The following is a 19,821-nucleotide window of genomic DNA, read 5'->3' as shown; positions in this document are numbered from 1 at the left end:
CATAAGTCAATTACCTCACGTCAACAAAAGAAAAGACAAAAATGACACGATCATCTCAATAGATGCAGAAAAACCATTTGATAAAATTCAACATCCACTTATGATAAAAACTCTCACCAAAATAGGTATAGAGGGAACACATCTCAATATAATAAAAGTTATTTATGACAAACCCATAGCCAGCCAGCATAATACTCAGCAGTGAAAAGCTGTAAGCTTTCCCACTAAAATCTGGAACAAGACAAGGATGCCTACTCTCAACACGTCTATCCAACGTAGTTTTGGAAGTCCTAGCCACAGCAATCAGACAAGAAAAAGAAAGAAAAGGCATACAAATTGGAAGGGAAGAGGTAAAATTGTCATTATATGCAGATGACATGATACTCTATATAGAAAACCCTAAAAACTCCACACAAAAACTATTAGAAGTGATATATGAATTCAGTACGGTAGCAGGATAGAAGATTAACATACAGAAATCAGTTGCATTTCTTTACACTAATAATGAAATATGAGAAAGAGAAAGTAAAAAAAAAATCCTTTTTAAAATCACGTCAAACAGATGTAGAGAACAAACATATGGACACCAAGGGGGGAAAGTGGCAGGGTGGTGGTGGTGGTGGTGTGATGAATTGGGAGATTGGGATTGACATGTATACACTAATATATATAAAATGGATAACTAATAAGAACCTGCTGTATAAAAAAATAAAATAAAATTCAAAAATTCAAAAAAAAATCACAACAACAACAAAATACCTAGGAATAAACCTGACCAAGGAGGTGAAAGAATTATATATGCTGAAAACTATAAAACATTGATAAAGGAAATTGAAGATGATTCAAAGAAATGGAAAGATATTCCATGCTCTTGGGTGGAAGAATTAATATTGTTAAAATGGCCATACTACCCAAAGCAATCTACAGATTTAATGCAATGCCTATCAAATTACCCATGGAATTTTTCACAGAACTAGAACAAATAATCCTAAAATTTATATGAAACCACAAAAGACCCAGAATTGCCAAAGCAATCCTGAGGAAAAAGAACCAAGCTGGAGACATAACCCTCCCAGACTTCTTACTACAAAACTACAGTAATGAAAACAGCATGGTACTGGCACAAAAACAGACATATGGATCAATGGAACAGAATACAGGGCGTAGAAATAAACCCACACACCCATGGTCAATTAATCTTTGACAAAGAAGGCAAGAATATACAATGGAGAAAAGATAGTCTCTTCAGCAAGTGGTGTTGGGAAAGCTGGACAGCCACATGTAAATCAATGAATTTAGAACACTCCCTCATACCAAACACAAAAATAAACTCAAAATGGCTTAAAAACTTAAATATAAGACAAGACACCATAAAACTCCTAGAAGAGAACATAGGCAAAACATTCTCTGACATAAATTGTAGCAATGTTTTCTTAGGTCAGTCTCCCAAAGTAAAAGAAATAAAAGCAAAAATAAACAAAGAGGACCTAATCAAACTTATAAGCTTTTGCACAGCAAAGGAAATTGTAAACAAAACGAAGACAACCTATGGACTGGGAGAAAATATTTGCTAACAATGCAACCAAGAAGGGCTTAATTTCCAAAATACACAAACAGCTCAAACAACTCAATACCAAAAAACAAATAACCCAATCACAAAAAATGGGCAGAAGACCTAAATAGACATTTCTCCAAACAAGGCATACAGGTGGACAAGAGGCACATGAAAAGATGCTCATCATCGCTAATTATTAGAGAAATGTAAATCAAAAACTTCAATAAGGTATCACCTCACACTGGTCAGAATGGCAACAATCAAAAAGTCTACAAATAATAAATGCTGAGAGGGTGTGGAGAAAAGGGAACCCTCCTGCACTGTTGGTGGGAATGTAAATTGCTGCTGCCACTATGGAGAACAGTATGGAGGTTCCTTAAAAAGCTAAAAATAGAGCTACCATATGATCCAGCAACCCCACTCTTGGTCAGGTATCTGGAAAAGATGAAAACTCTAATCAGAAAAGATACATGCACCCCAATGTTCACAGCAGCACTATTTACAATAGCCAAGACATGGAAGCAACATAAATGTCCATCAACAGATGAATGGATAAAGCAGATGTGGTACCTATATAAAATGGAATATTACTCAGCCATAAAATTGAATGAAATTATGTCATTTGCAACAACATGGATGGACCTAGAGATTATCATACTAAGTGAAGTAAGTCATACAAGGACAAATATCATATGATATCACTTATTTGTGGAATCTAAAAAAGGATACAAATGACCTTATCTACAAAACAGAAACAGACTCTCAGACATAGAAAACAATCCTATGATTACCAAAAGGGAAGGGGGATGGGATAAGTCAGGAGTTAGGGATTAACAGATACAAACTACTATATATTTAATATATAAACAACAAGGACCTATTGTATAGCACAGGGAACTATATTCAATAACTTGTAATAACCTGTAATGGAAAAGAATATATGTGTACATATGTACATATAGATACATACATATATATCTAACTGAATTACTTTACTGTACACTTGAAACTAACACATTATTGAAAAAGCTTGAAAAAATAAAATGGGCAAAAGATCTTAACAGATGCCTCAAAAAGGAAGATATACAGATGGCAAACAGCATATGAAGAGTTTCTCAACATCATCTGTCAGTAGGAAAATGAAAATCAAAACAAGAATGAGATACCACTACATTCCTATATTAGAATGGCTAAAATACAGAAAACAGACAATACCAATTGCTGGTGAAGATGCAGAGCAAAGTAACTATCATTCATTGTTAGTGGGGATGCAAAATGGTATAGCTACTTTGGAAGACAGTTTGGCAGTTTCTTACAAAGCTAAATGTAGTCTGACAGTACAATCCAGCAATTGCACTCCTAAGTATTTACCCAACTGATTTGAAAATTTATGTTCACACAAAATCTGCTCACAAATGTTTATAACAGTTTTATTTATAACTGCCAAGAAATGGAAGCAACGAAGATGTCCTTCAATAGGAGAATAAACAAACTGTGGTACGTCTATACAATGGAATGCTATGCAGTGATAAAACAAATGCTCAAGCCATGCAAAACACTGAATCTTAAATGTACATTTCTAAGTGAAAGAAGCCAGTCTACATACTATAACATGCTATTTATTTGACTTCCTGAAAAAGGCAGAATTATAGAGAGAATAAACAAATCAGTGGTTGCCAGGGCTTCAGATAAGGATGGATAGGTGAAACACAGAAAAATTTTTAGGACGGTGAAACTGTTCTGTGATACTGTAAAGGTACAGTATCACATGATACTGTACATGTACATGATATTATGCATTTGTCAAAATGCATAGAACTTAGGACCAGGAGTGCAAGTTAACATATGACGATTAAAACTATGATTTAGGAGGTTAGGGATCCCAGGATGAAATGCAGACTGTGACAAAAGAATTTGACTGTATTACAAATGTATGAAATAACCTCCCTGAAGGGAGTAGGGTGAGGGAGGTAGGGAAGGTGCTGACTTAGATAGTTTTAGAAATGAGCAGTCTGTAAGACTAAAGGCAAAACACTATACATAAGCACTCCATTCTAATTGATAAAGTTTGTTTCTCATAGGGGTACAGGTAATCAAAACCACTACACATATATGCTGGAATTAGACAATTAAATAGATGACAGATGGTACAAGTCAAATTTCTCAATGTTAGAGTGAGAAGTTTCAAACAAGCAAGAAGAAAAGGATAGAATGATTCATTTGGTAATGGATTACAGTTAGAGAAATCAGTATGAACTCATACTTGGCTAAATATAGATACAGATAGGTGTATGTATATATATGTATTTATAGATATGCATTATGCACGAGTTAGTATACCCACATCTATTTCCTTGCTCTTTTAGCTGAGAGGGCTTAGGAGCAATAACATCCCAGTAGTAACAAGCACCCAGATCTTGGTTTCTAATACCAAGATCTTCAATAAAAGGAACCAAGGATCCTTGACAAAACGGCTACTGCTAAGATGGGGACAGGGAATATACAAGCATCTAGTTGTGTCAAAAAATGTCCAAAAATATAAACCAAAACAAAATACGATTATGGAATACGTCAAAGAAACACAGGAGCCAACTTAAAGAGCTACCAGTGGCCAATGCTGGAACAACCTGACTAAGAAAATAAATATAGTAATATTGGGTTATAACCCAAAATATAAAATAAATACCTATGAGTCTATGCTGATAGGAAAAACGGTTGAATGAATGAATGAATGAATGAATGAATAAATAAATAAATAAATAAATAAATGTGGTAGAAGAGACAATCCCCCATAAGAAGAATTTCAAATGATTTATGTAGATATCTGCTATCAAGGAGGTAGAGCATAACTCCCTTCTCAAGTGTGGGCTGTGCATAGTGACTTCCTCTCAAAGAGTTCAGTCTGGAAAGGGGATGACTTTACAGTGGAGAAACTTGGAAAATACTACCTTAACCAAATAATCAAAGTCAATGTTAACAATGATAAATCACCTTGATAGTACATATTCTTGATATGGTGTGATGAAAATGGTACATCTGTTGTCTTTCCCAGAAAACCTATAATCTGAGTCTGATCTTGAAAAAATATCAGACAAATCACAAGTGAGGAACATTCTCCTAAACACCTGACCAGTATCCCTCAAATTTGCCACTTCATCAACAACAAGGAAAGTCTGAGAAACTGGAACAACCAAAGGAGTCTAAGGAGACAGGACCACTAAATATGAAGTGATATCCTGGAAGGGGTGCAGGAACAGAAAAAGGATACTATGTAAAAACAAAGGAAGTCTGAATAAACAATAGACTTTCATTACTAATAATGTATCAATATTGGCTCATAAAAATGCTAAAAGATAAAAATTGTCAATTCATAATTCTCTATCCTTTAAAATATCCTTTAGGAATGAAGGTGAAAGAAAGACATTCTCAAGCGAAGAAAAACGTTGGTGAATTTGTAGCCAGCAGACCTGTTTTACGAGAATTTCTAGAGGAAGTTCTTCAGTCAGAGAGGAAATGATACCAGTCAGAAACTTAGAACATCAGAAATGAAGGAAGAACAACAGCAATGTAACCAAAAATAATTCCAAAAATGGGAAGGGGATGAAGTGAAAACTAACTTTAAAAGATATAGATAGCTGTTTGAAAAAAAAAATTATTGCAGAGGAAATTCATTCTCCAATATGGTTGGGACAATATTAAAGTCCTTTAAAAAACTTCACTGAAAAAGGTAGGATATGAAACTATATATACAGTGTAAACTAAAATTTGTTTCTATGTATTAAATATAGAAACACTCAGAGCTCTGGGTGGTGGCATTTTAGGAGATTTTAAAAAACAGTTTTATTGTTTCCAAATATTCAACATAAGTACTATTACATTTATTATCAGGGAAAGATAACCATGATTTTAAAAATCCACTGTCTTGCTGGACTTCATCTTAGACTCTTGGCATAAACATTTCCCTTTAGGCACACAATATAAGCTTCAATGACTCATCTGAATGTAAATTTGGCTCACAAACTTTAAACCAAATAGATAAAAAAGAAGAATTCCTGTAATATCCCAGGACACATAGGATTGCTGCTATCATCTACTGGTTCAGAACCCACATCTAAGTATCTCAAAAGACTTAACAAGATCAAATCTTGTTAATTTCCACATCATACATGTTAAGAAGACAGTGAAAAAGAAATTATGATTCTGATTGAATGGAACGCATGTCGTTTTTAAAGCACAATGCTTAGTGCAAAGCTGTTGCAAAATGTGATGTCAACATTATTCTCCTAACTGCTTCTGTCCTATTTCTTCATAAACAAGGGATGAAGACTAACCCCCAAATGTGATATTGATTGCATTATGCTGTTATCTGAGTACACCCGAGGAAGGGGACTGAGTTTTTAGAAGTCAGCTGAATGTGCGTCACTGGGGAGGAATAGTGAGCAGTTACTATTTCCTGTCCTGCCTACTTCCAGGGCCAGACCTCCCCACTGTCAGAGCTGAGCCCACAGTGGTATCTCACCCACACTGACTCAGAATTGGGGTAGAGGGACCACAGGACCTACACTAGATCAGTCCGTGTCCTTCCCCAAGGTTTTCTAACAGTAGCTGCTGGGGAAAAACCAGGAATAGTTGGTGACCATGTTTCCAGGCTTGCGGAGAGGTGGAAGTAGAGCCCTTGGCCTCTATTAGTCCAAGGCCAGCTCCACACCTGCTCTTCCTGTGGACTTTGCTTTTGAACTGGCTTAAAATGGGTTTCTGCCACCTGTATCCTCCACAGTTTGGAGTTATATAGTAACTTAGTAACTGCATTCTTTTGAATCAGGAAAACATCAGGGGTGGTGAATAATGAAACTTTCTTTTTTCAGAAATCCTTTGGGTTCAAGTGACGTGGCTCTTACAATGTGTGAGGTATTTTGGCACTTAACTCCAGTCTCTCTCAGTACCACATTCTGATATAATTATCCGTTTAACCAGTCTCTGTCCTAGGCTGTTTAAGCTGTTAGGCTGTTTGCTCTTTGAAGTCAAGAATTCGTTTTATTGGACTTTGTAGCTCCAGAACCAAAGTTTGTATCTGTGTGGCACATAGTGGGCACTTGATACATGTCAGTTGATTTTAAAAGAATTAAATATAATCATTTTTCCCCTACTATGGAATTACTGCACTCCTTCAAACTTAATTGGAAATTTGTGGCTAGGCTGGAAAAATTAATTTATTTAAGAAAAAGGGGGTTATTAACCCATTTAGTAGCATAAGAAGCTATAAAGAGAATGATTAAATTAATTAAGAAAAATTGTTTCAAGCAGGTCATAGCCATTTAAATCATATGGAAATAATTTGTGGGCTAAGTTACAAATAATATGCCTCTACCTGTTCATCCTAGGTCCCTGAGGATGTCTATTAAGTCACACTTTGTTAGCTTGATTCATTTACTATTTCTACTTGAAATATTCCATAAATCAACTTTTCATTAACCTTTTATTTGAAAGGTGATACCTGCAGTTATACACAAAATTTGCTCACAAACATAAATTCTCTTAAAATCTACAAAATATAACAGAAGGGGGGAGCCAAACCTAATAAAATTCTTGCTTATTTTTGTCTTATTTTTAATTCTTTCAGAAACATTCTAATTTTATTCATGCCCCAGGCATATACTACTCAGTATAAATACCTAAAATCAAATCTCATTACCACTCTCTAATCTAATGTTTATTATCATTAACTATTGACTGGACAGGGGTACAGTACAAAAGCCTACTCATACCTCATTCCTGGATACTGTCTAGTATAACGACCTTCAAACTAGGTGTCCAAATTCACTTCATCCTGTCTTCCCTTTCTTAGCTGTTGGAGCTGCATCCTTCTGCGTGATTGGGCCAAGAACCCTTAAGTCGTCCTTGACTTCTCTCCTTCTCTCTCACCTCACATTTAATTCATCAGAAGATCCTATGACTCCATTTTCAAAATCCACCCAGAATGTAACACTTTCCACAACCTCCAATGTGACTACAATATCTCTCTCTCCCCATGAGGCACCACATTAGCTGCTCAGGAGTCAGAGTTTAGTGACATTGCTATCTAAAACTATTTCCATTCTCATCTGCTTATGTATGTGAACAAGCTTTTCCAGTGCTTACATATCTAAAAACCAAGAAGTGGAGAACTGATGTTAACCCCCTGCTGCCTATAGATAACAAATTCATTTTTAAAAAGCACCCAAGTTATTCAATGATGCTTTTACAGTTATAATTTAATATTTAATAATTATTTCTAAATATATATAAAATATTTATTTTGTTTTGACAATTGTATACTACTACTAACTGTCATTCAATTCAGAAGAAAAATTTTAAAGGCAACTTGTGGTCATTAGAAATTTTAAAACATTAAGGTTTAAATATATACTTATTTTTGATACATAAAAGTGTAAGAGTGTGATCAATAAGACACTTTCAATCATAAAAATACATTACAACTTGGAGGTGCCACATTAACCCTGGGCAGCTCACATTTGGACACTTAACACGAAGGAAGATTATCTTTCGTTTTATTTAAGACACTTATGTTTGGGTCTTTGTTACTGTAGCTAAATCTGTATATTGACTAATACATTGTCATAATTTAAAAGTAATCGGGTGACAAAGATTCATTACAATAGGATAAAATTCTATGTGGTAAATAGAATGGGAATATAGTTTAAAGGAGAAAAAGAAATAATATAACATTGCCAACTGTTACAGAAGAGCTTATTCAGATATTTTTTAAATGATGAGTAACAACATATTTCCCATAATGCCCAACTCTGGGCTAATACACAGTAAGCATTCTATAAAAACTTGCTAGTTAATAGAATCACTTCTTGGGGAAATCTGTTTGACTTACAGGATTGGGACTCAATATCTTTCTATGGACTTGCAGATCAGATGCCCCTTCATTTAGTAAAGTGAAATTATCAACAACATATTAGATTGGAAGATATATGAATGGATGAATGAATGAATGAATAAATGAGTTGGATATTTTGGCTAATTCAGAGGTTCCCAAGTACCAGTCATCTTACAAAAGAAAATAAAATTTACTATTAATATTTCCACTTTCATCCAAACATTTTGCGCCACGTAACTAAAACTTCAGCTGTAAGGTTAGACATGTAGAAACACTGGAACGGCCACCAGAGGGAGCCCAAGTGTTTTTCTGAACATACCAGACACCAAAAAGAAAACATAAAATATAAAGCTGGGGGAGCAGGGGACGGGTGTGTGTAGGGGAAGGGACCATTACCTGTTTCAGTCAAAAGAATATCTTGTTGAATGACACAGCCATTTTTGCAATATGTTACAAATTCCTTTACTAGGTAGTTGTACATTGCAATGCTTTGAAAATTTAAATAGAAGAATTTGTTAACATAATATTAAAAAAGCTCACATACCCTAAAACTAGAAGGTGCAGGGTGGACTGCCATGATGACATCCATGATTCTCTGCTGGGCCCCCAAACGAGCCAGGCGCCTTCTCCAGCTTACCTCCTTTTCTCTACTCTCTTACAGCTCTTACTCTCTACCCCATCCGTCTTTGTAGTCAACTTTGGGTGTGGTTTCCTCACTTTGTTTGGGATTGGGCTATCAAATTACAGCACCAAATCAGTGCTTGGTGTGACTTGGGAATTGTTCATTCTCTTAGCTGAGCTAAGTTACAAGGACATTAAGATGAACGACTTTTCATTTGGCATCTTGCCGTCTTCCCAGAATTGAGCACTGGACCAAGTCCTAATAGGACGCAAGCTTTTAAAAGGCTTCCCAGACCCAGTCTCCTCCTAAACCAGAACCTACTGGACAGCCTCAGTGATCCCCAGTCTAGGATAATATCCCTGGACTGAGGTTACCAACAAGGGTGTGATCTCCTTTGGAATGAAGCTCCAGGGAAGCTTAATGTAGTGTTTTATGTCTGGGAGCAGTGCAAAATTTGGGAATTTCCCCCCTGCTTTACCTTATTTGATCTCCCAACAATCCTTTTGCTGTGGTTCATTGGGGGAAATCACCATTTTATCGATGAGGAAACTGAGGGTCAGAGAGCTAAGACTTGTTCAGTGTTGCTGGCTATTAAGTGTCAGGGACAGAAGCTGATGCACCTCTGGGGACACAGACTATAACAGTGGAAATGTATTGAATCCAGTCATATTAGTATATTCTGAGACAGAAATAAAATTCTCATCTTCCTTTTCTGTCAAATTACAAATAGGTAGAAAGTTGGATGGAAGTGAATTTAATGGCTTAGCACCTGTTTTACGGGGTATTTTCATAGTATGTTTTCCTAAGTTTCTTTTTGATGTCCGGATGGGATAATTTTATCATGTATGCAAATAAATGAGCAGAAAGCAGATTAAATTCCACAAGGTTAGGTCCTCTGCTGAATGCTGCTAGATTTAACATGTTGATTCAAGGCTTGACTATGGAATCAAAAGCATTCTTATTAAATTTGGCAATGATACCCAACTGGGTGGGGTGGCTGGCACTTAGGAAAACTGGAAGGAAATTTAAAATAACCTTGACAAATGGAAAAGGAAAACGAGGTCAAAATTCAATAGAAAGCTTTGCAGAGTGATTCATTCAAGAGAAGGGGGAAAAAAACAAAGGAGAACCACCGAAATCAGAGAGCACTGACTGGGCAATTATAGCAGAAAAGGAGCTGGAGATCAGAGCGAACAATAGGCTTCAAAGGCATCAGCTCTAGATCTGTCATTTTTAAAAGGAAGGCATGATATTGGGATGTACAAATAGGGGGAAATTCAAACTAATTCCCCATCTTCATTCAAAACAGATCAACCTTTAGTTAAAAAAAAAAAAAAAAAGAAAAAAATGGTGTTTTGTTGGAACCCTGAAATGCCTGATGCTTAGAAGTCAGATTTTGACAACTTTGCAAGTGCTCCTAGCAAGTAGAGTCCAAAATAATGAAAAGTTTTTGATTTTGAAAGGTTTTGAAAAGCTCTGGTACTCTGTTCCTTTGTTCATGCATCGTTCTCCTTTCCCTTCCACCTGGGTAACATCTACGTTCCATCAAGAGCGCAGGGAGGCATTTCCTCCTCCTCCGGGAGGCCTGCTCTGAGCCCCTCCCCTTCTTCTGAGAACCACACGGCCCCATGTGCCTCCTGTAGGGGGTGCCAGCACTGGCGCTTGGCCTGCCTCATCTCACTAATCCTCCCTGGCAGGCCCCTCGGCTTCCACCACTATGCCACTACTCCCACACTACTGCTACTCTTACCCTGTAGGTGGGGAAACAGAGGAGTAAAAGGTTAACTAACTTGTCCACCTTCACATGGTTAGTAAGCGGCAGAGCTGGACTTAACTCAAAAGCCCGCAGAGCCTCTAAGGCCACACGGTCCCGCCACGGCCTCCCGACCACACGTGCCACAGCGCTGCAGTGTGCTGGCTTGTGTTCACACGTCTGCTTCCATCCCCCACTGCGACTCCCTGAAGGTGCTACACTTTATTTTCATGGCTCCACGCGGGGCCTGGGATCCATCAGTACATATGCATTCGATTAAAGGTTTTCAAGCAACTAGACAGCACATTCTGTGGGTACTTCTGAATCATTCTTTGACTGAAGGAAAACAGAAAATACAACAAAGCTGGAGAGAACTTAAACATTTATAAAAACTGGCAATAAGAATTCTGAACAAAGCCTGATCATATTACGAAAAGTTGGTGTTACGATTTTCTTTTCTGGAAATTCTAAAGAATGAAAATGGTTAAATATAAATTTACACATACATCTGCATGTGTCCATATATATGTACATATGGGTGTGTATATGTGCATCTATCTATAATGTAATTTTACCTAAAGGTAAAGAGAACAACTACAGAGTAGTTTAATATCTAGGGACTCAGGGCACTCTGACACCAAATTATTAGAAAAGAATCCAAATCCTAAATGACATGTAATCACTAGATTAATTTATCCAATCTGAGAACACTACAATTTTCTCTCCTAAACCTAAGATGTATTTTGCAAATAATCTGGTTTCCATTTGTCAAAACAAGGACAATAAACATTCAAATACATCAAACATAAACGATACTATATATTTTATTCTCACAGTCAATCAAGATAACATGCTAGCAGCGCCAAGTTACTGGTGATGAACATAATTGCCTGCAGCACAGAACAAAATATCTCTGAAGACAGCAATGTCCTCGCCCATAACTCTGGAATCAGCACTGTAGTGTCTTACTATCACCATGGCATTATGTTCCTGGCCCTGCTGAGAGTGGAACTAATTCTCAGCAGGAATGCCAATATTAAACAGCCTCACCTCAAGGCCGTGCCATTTGTTGAATTGAGAGCAGAGAGAGGCTGCTGGCTAGAGAGACTGGGGAATACCATTTCTTTTATGATCATTATTTTTAACCATTAAACACTACCCAGGTTCTCTGTGATATCTCGCCCAAGTCAAATTCTGACTACAGAAAAGACTGAGAACATATTCAAAGCAAGGTTATATGGTGTAACTCAGCGGCAGCCCTAGATCAGCATGGCCGCAATACTCAAAGGCTCTCCTCCTAAAAATGTAGAGACACCGACATTAGAACACTGAATCAGTCACCAAATATAATTTGTAATATTATAAAAATAACTCTAAAATATATTAGCGAACCACCACCCCAATCAATACACCCCGATAGGTGCCCTTTCATCAAGCAAACTCACAGCTTGCAGGTCCTATGAACACTGCCGAAGAACATTCAGAGGCAACAAACACATGGCATAATTGACAACAGAAGATCAGCTGTTCAGAGAGTTCCCTGCACTTACTATTTACTGTGTAGATGAAGGTCAAGTACACATCATCTTAAAAATTCAATCAGAAACAGAAACAGACTTACAGATATAAAAAACAAACTTAAGGTTACCAAAGGGGGAACGTGGCGGGGAGGGATAAATCAGGAGCTTGGGATGAACGTACACACGCTACTATATATAAGACAGACAACCAACAAGGACCTACTGTATAGCACAGGGAACTCTACTCAATATTCAGTGATAACCGATATAAGAATCTGAACAAGAATGAATATATGTATATTTGTAACTGAGTCACTTTGCTGTACACCTGAAACTAACACAGCATTGTAAATCAACCATGCTCCAATAAAATTTTAAAAAGAGAGAAAAAAATATTCAATCAGTATGCCACTGCAGAAGCTAGAGAGAGATGGCACAGGCCAGCTCTTATATGAGGAGAGGAAGAGATGGAATAAAAAGCAGAAAGAAATTCAGCAAGGGCCTCTTGCCCCATAAAATGCATAATTCACAAACACAAAAACAAACATTTCTTCAGAGACCAAGAGCTGAAGTTGTCCTTGGCACCTTCGACATTAACAGGCTGTTTTTTTCCCGGGAGGTGGGGCAAAGTCAGTCTTGGCTTGCTGAGCTACACGTTCTAATAGGCCAGCTAAGGAATGAGTATTTACACACTACAAACGCGTAATTTCGGGCCAGCAACACTGCTAAATCTAATCTTCTCTTGGGTGATAAGCAACTTGTCCTTCAAATGAAAACGAGCAGCTCAGGATTTTCTGCCTTCAGCGTTTGGTTGGTTTGCTCTCCTGTGTAGAGCTTCGTACCCTCAGCCAGTCACGTGTGTTGCTTCAGTGTGGTGACAGCGCTGGTTAAAACATTCTCACCCTAGACCAGAGGGAAATTGCTGCTGGGGTAAAGCTGTGAACTCTGGCCAGGATGTCCCAATCAGCTCTGGACACCTACCAGTCATGTTCTAAAGTAGGATTTTAAAAACTGTGTTCCACCATAAACTGCTGGTTTGAATTCACTTTGAAAGCTGGAGTTGAAAGGTTTTACAGAGTTTTATGGGGTTTTCTAAGTTTTTCTTTTTTAATATTTTAAGTTTCTATAAGGATACACAATTTCCTTTTTCTTCATCTGACCCAGAATCATAGCCAATCTACAATGGTAAAATAAGACGTCATCATTTAATTGGTGGAAAATATTCTAATCTGTTTTCTTTAACCTTGAAAAAGAGCAACAATAGAGATAAATGTTATTATAGTCCCTAAAAATTCCTAAAAGTGCTAACCTATTGAGCCTAGTAATTACTTGCTTATTATTGCTCTCTCCTTAATGAGAATTTTCACAAAGCATGTAAACTATGTCCTTACCATTTGCCATTTAAAACCTTATGTCTTTCTAATAATTCCCCAAAATTATTCTTCATATAAATAACCCATGATTTTTTTAAAAGTTTGGGAAGATTTAAGTAATCTTCTTAAAAGGAGACCAACCAAATAGCTTTACAAAACCCCCAGGCTTGCTTGTTATTAGCTGCTAGCATCAATTCTTCCAGTGCTTGGGAAACCTCTGGGCTCTGAGTTGATAGTGCTTTATATTGGGACCGTATCCTTGCATATTTCACAAGAAGCTTACTAATCACACTGTCAGCGTTATCACTGCCTAAAAAATGAAGACCTCAAATGACCCTTTTGGAAACAAGATGTTGGTAAATCAGAGAATGGGATTATTTTGATATCTTCCTGAGTCTATTTTCTGGCTCCTTCCATACTGAGGAAGAAACGTATAAACTTCTAAAACTACAAAACTCCTTAGCTACAAAACTCCAAAAGAATGGAGCACGATAAGCAACAAAGTCTATCTACGCAGCAAAATATTATAGACTAGCTCATTCCGTCAAACGGCAACCGTAACATTCAACTAGAAAGCGTTCTTTTCATTGCGATTTTTATGTTCTGTGTTAAACATGGTCAGTCAGGTATGCCACTTATAGGAGACAGAAAAAAAAAATAAAATTTAAACAGATCAAACAGAAGAATCTATAAAACCAACAAGCCCAAACAATTGCAACCCTGACAAAACGGTCTTCTTGCTTTATTGGTTCAATGTTAATTTTTCTAACACTTTTATCAATTATTTTACAGGTTCCAGTATCCTGTGTCATCTAAAGTTGAATGATGTCCCTATGAATTATAATAAATAGTAGACAAAATAATCCAGCAAGTTAACTGCCAACCTATTTGTTTCTATGGAAGTGCAATTTATGAAAAGAAAGTTCTTTCTATGAAAGGTAAGGCTCGGTCTGGAAATAAAATATAGCTGGCAAGGCAGCTAAAAACACCGTTTACTGATGTTTGCATATTTGATTAAAAGTTAAACATGGTGATTAACAAAATCAGGAGTAGAGCTAGAAAAAAGAATTTATTCTTTCCACAAAGAATCTGTTTGGACACTGAGACAACAGTCTAAGTGCTTTTGTTTTAGTCCACAGGCATATCATTGCTATTCAGAGAAACATAAAGGGAATATAATATTGCCCAGCATGTAGTTAAAGAAGGTAAAGGATAAAAGAAATCATCCTAACACAACTTGTCTCTTTTTTTTTAAGTAAGACATTTCTGTATTGCTTGTTTTTGCTTTTGTTTTTTAAAAATATATTTATTTATTTTACTTATTTATTTTTGGCTGGGTTGGGTCTTCATTGCTGCACACAGGCTTTCTCTAGTTGCGGCGAGCGGGTGCTACTCTTTGTTGCGGTGCGCAGGCTTCTCATTGCAGTAGCTCCTCTTGTTGTGGAGCATGGGCTCTAGGCGTGCGGGCTTCAGTAGTTGTGACACGCGGGCTCAGTAGTTGTGGCTCACGGGCTCTAGAGCGCAGGCTCAGTAATTGTGGCACACATGCTTAGCTGCTCCGTGGCATGTGGGATCTTCCCAAACCAGGGTTCGAACCTGCGTCCCCTGCATTGGCAGGCAGATTCTTAACCACTGCACCACCAGGGAAGCCCCCAACTTGTCTCTTATAAAGGAAAAAATTCAATTAACATTAACACCACTTTAAGGCTCTTAGGTTTCTTTTTATCTTTCTAGAGCTTCAACTCTACTCATGAAATGTCTTTCATCTCATTCGCTTTATTTTGAATGATGGCATTGGAGAGCTTTCCTAATAGCATGTGGTGACGTTGTATCCACTCTACTTGCTGATAGAGAAAAAGTATGCTTCCTCTTGCTAGTGAGTTTGACATAGAATGACCCAAACAAATACAAATAAGTATATACTGTGAGTAGTTATTGGGGAGACAGGCTGGCCAGCCCCCTAAATCTCTGAGGGCAAGACACTGTTAAATTCATTGTATCTGACTTTCTGCAAACTTCAAATGCCTCTTTTGTCATGAAGTGAGCTACATGACAGCTGGTAGGCTTTCTGCTTAGAACGTTGTATCCGTCGTTCCACTGTGGGGAGGTCCAACCTAAAGGTCACCGGGTGCCTAAGAGAGACAGAGCATCCTTTTGAAGCTTAGAACATTTGAGACCTCCTGGGGCCTGGCCATTCTGTGTGTGCTCTCCACACCACTGACAGTCCCTTGATGAGGAAGCACCAGGCCCTTTTATCATCTTTATTTGGCTAATGATCCATGTATTATTTGTTACAGCGTGCTTTGGGACATCCATGCCCAAAATGGTGCCAAGATCGGTTACTTTAGCATCTAAAGCCTATTGTTTTAGACTCTCCATGAACCTGATCATCTACAGCTTTACTCAACATACAAAGATACATTTTTTAAATAGCAAAATACCATTACAAAGGTTCACTGAACAAAGACATTTTAAGGAGGGTTAGTAGACATTTGATCATGTCCAAAACGTCCATTGGACATTTGGTCCACATCAAAAGGTCCCTGAAATTTGGTTGTATCCAAAAAGTTCATAAGCATATTTGGTCCATGACAAATGGTTTTGGACAGGACAAATATCAAGGACCTTTTGGCATGGACCAAATGTCTCTATAGATGCTTTTGGACCAGACCAAATGTCCTTCAAGGTTAAGGAGAGCCATAAAATGTAAAAGGACAGTTACTTTATAAGGGGTAGGGCATTTTTCAGAGGAGAAAAGACAGCTAGAAAATGATACGAGACTTGATAAAATAATAATTATTGCAACAGTCCTCACCTTTACTGAGCTCTATTGTATGACTCTCTATGCTTTTCACAGATTATCTCACTCAGTATTCACGATGGCCTCTTAAGGTAGTCACAACCAACACCCACATTTTAAAAAGAGGCAAGGATGTTTAGAGAAGCCAAGTGGCTTGCACAAAGTCCCGCAACCAGGAACTGAAGTCCTCTGCTGAACCAAGTCAACGAGGACTTGGTGTGACATTTGAAGTGACATTGCTAGGTCTTGAACCCAAATTTGTAGTGGTGTAGCAGTGGACCAGAATTCCCAACCAGCCCTTTAAAACCAACATTATGAAAACAGGAAGACCTAAAGAAAGCTAGAGTCAGACCTCTGAAAAGGAATACAGAAATAGTCTGAAATTACCACAGACACCGGACCAAAAGCAGGGAAAGGACAGAAAAGGGAGACAGTTCTGTAACACTGTCACTTGGGTACAGCAATTGAGGAACACAATGACAAGTCGATACAATGGAGAGCCACCAAGCACCACTTAAGATTAATCCCTACACACTTCCACATTAACCCTTCCATGTTGTTGTCTAAATTTAGATTCCAGTTAATATCATTATTATTTGCATGCAAAGACAATGCCACTACACCACTACCAGCCTTAGAAGGAGTACTTGGCACTGGTTCTTGGTGAAAGGTTTATCCTAAAGCACCTACTCTCTTACCTGTTTGCCCTGACCAATTAGAACAATTCATTATTTTCGACTTCCAAAGAGAAATATTGACTCTAATGCACTTGGATACAATTATAAAATCAACTGGCCTGAAATCTCATATTTTGTATTCCTACTAAGGAAAAACAGCTAATTTTCTATGTGCTGTTAAACTAGTGGTTTGCTCTACTGCCATGTATGCATCATGGGAAAAAGAAAACACTTATCAATTATACTGTTTGTCCCTAGAATAACCTTTCTTCGGACTAGTTAACATCAAGGACATGTGATGACCACGTCAGAGCAATCAACCTTCTCCCCTTCATATTTCAAAGTGACTCACCAAAGATGCCGGAGTAAGATTAGAAAAATATTAACTGCTCTGTTGAATGTGGATAAAGAGCTCTCTTTGATGGTAGCATTACCACAATTATTTTTTACCTTATGACAGTTTTTAGAAATTAGGCAGAGACAGAGTAGCTACTCACGTTCTCCTTGTCAGGAATCCCTAGAAGAGAAAAGAGAGAGAGAAAGAGCATGAGCTGTAAGATCAACTTGCAAAATGGAAATGAAATTCCTTGCTGAATCAAACCAAGTAAAATTTTGGTGTTTTCAATTTGTCTTTCCATAAAAACTTACATAATGCTGCTTAGAAAAATAGCAGCACCTACCAAAATCTGTAACATAAATAAATCAATGAATCAGGAGCCAGGGCTGTGTGCCAGACAATAAAATCTCATACTTATTTTGCTTTTCTACCATACGCTTTACTCTCCTAGAGGTAAAAATCCATTCCTGCCTATTTTACGCCATGTGAGCAACTGTCTCAGAGCAATTACTCTGTCTCGGGCACCAGAACACTCAGAATTTTAGACAAACACATCAACTCTTAAGTTGCACATACTGTATTTTTCCAAGGCAAACCACCTCACACCGCTCCAGGGATTTGAACCTGGGGGCAAGTCGCACATAAAGAGTACTAGCACACAACTTTTATTTTGGGCAAAGCAAACTGCTGCTGCTTCCAAGTCAGGTCTAAGCAGGCAATGGCTCTTTCCAGGGGTGTCTCAATTTTCTTAGCAAATAAGTTAATCATTCATCCATTCACTCATTTACACACATTTCTTTAGCACTTGGTCCAGGCAGGCACTGGTCCTTTGCACTTCCTTTGGGTCTGCTACTCTGCCATGATAAGGGTGGCCATACTGGAAGGTCACCAGCCAAAGCAGAGCTTACTGGCCCCAGTACAGTGGGAACGAGCGGCCTTATGCTGAAGAGACAGAAGTCCAGGTGGTTTTATGTGTGGCTTGCACCTAGCTTAGAACTACTGGGGCGGTGTGAGGGGGTTTGCAATGCAAAAATATAGGACATCCAAATTCTGAGTAAGCAGGACTTTATGTGTTTAATAAGGGGCCATACAGGACTTAAAATATTGGCATTAAAAGCACCGCGTGCCCATCCTAATAGGCAGCAGTAAGCAGGAGGGGTAAGAAAAGATTATTAGGAAACATACCCTAATTAAACTTTGACCCCCAAACTGGGATAGTATCGGGACGTAAAAGCTCAGGCAGGAAACAAGGGGACAGAAAGTGTTGTCCTCTCAAGCAGAGTATTAATGAACGTGTTTGCCATCACTTCTCAGATCTGCCAGAAAGAGTAAGGGTGGCCCAATGTCAGCACTCTGAAATTCGTCTTGAGTTCATCCATCCATTTATCAATCCATCCAACGACCATTTGAAAGGACTAGAGTTGACTAATGAGGAGATACAGGGTTGTAACAGAAGCTTACTTTCTAGGAGGTTTAATAAGATAAACACAACAGTTGTACAAATCATCATATCAGGGTGGATAGAAATTAGGGTATTTGTAGAGAAATAATACTGAAAAGGTGCTCTCAGGCCATGCAGGGACTTGAAAGTTGGGCTAAGGCATTAGCAGTCTTGGAATTTCACCTTCTATGACTGGCAATGGACCATCATTAAAGGTTCTGAGCAACAGAGTGGTATGATCAAGAAAAAGGAGGGAAGGGACTTTTCAAAATTCAAAGACACTTAAGACATAAAAACCAGAGGCAATGGCATGGTCCTTGACTGAAGCCCAGTTTGAACGATTAACTACAAAGACATTCAGTTGGGGAAATTCGGACTTGGATTGAGTGGTGGATATTAAGGAAAATCATACCAGTAATTAGGTATGATAATGGTGTGGTTTTTGCATGGAAAAGTCTGTATTTTCAAAAATGCCTGCTGAGGTATTTGGGGCGAAATGTATATATATGATTAGAAGAAGGAAATATGGCAAAATAATAATATGAAAATACCTATCAAATTATTAATAATCTTATTTAAGTATTAAAGTTTAATATTAATTAAAGTGATGACAATACAGGTATTAATTGTGTCATTCTGTATGCTTGAAATTTTTCATAATAAAAAGTAAATTTAAAAAGTTCTGTGTAAGTCAGGTGTAGGGTAAACCCAGGGTGAAATAATGAAGGTTCAAAGCCAGTTGAGCCATCTTTGCTCTCAGGTCAAGGGTGATGAGGCCCTCAGCCAGGGGGCTGCAGAGGGGAGAGAAAGGAAAGAATATGAACACTACACAGGAAGGAACAAGGGATGGACAAGCG

The 19,821-nt window shown here is 37.8% G+C and overlaps 1 protein-coding gene across 8 annotated transcripts in view; it reads right to left on the bottom strand.

Annotated features, from left to right (window-relative positions):
• Positions 1 to 19,821, bottom strand: part of RAPGEF4 (Rap guanine nucleotide exchange factor 4) — a 317,996-nt gene that overhangs the window by 116,405 nt on the left and 181,770 nt on the right. For all 8 annotated transcript variants that reach the window (XR_009504210.1, XR_009504211.1, XM_059928103.1 and 5 more), the window contains one exon: positions 17,684 to 17,703. Coding sequence is in view for 6 of the 8 variants with exons in the window: in XM_059928103.1 (XP_059784086.1) it covers positions 17,684 to 17,703 (20 nt within the window). In the remaining 2 variants the exon portion in view is untranslated. The remainder of the gene's footprint in view (positions 1 to 17,683; positions 17,704 to 19,821) is intronic.

Source organism: Balaenoptera ricei, chromosome 7 (assembly GCF_028023285.1).
Source record: "Balaenoptera ricei isolate mBalRic1 chromosome 7, mBalRic1.hap2, whole genome shotgun sequence".
In the NCBI taxonomy this organism is placed as follows: Eukaryota; Metazoa; Chordata; class Mammalia; order Artiodactyla; family Balaenopteridae; genus Balaenoptera; species Balaenoptera ricei.
The sequence above is the reverse complement of the archived record's forward strand: the minus strand, read 5'-3'. Positions and strand labels throughout refer to the sequence as shown.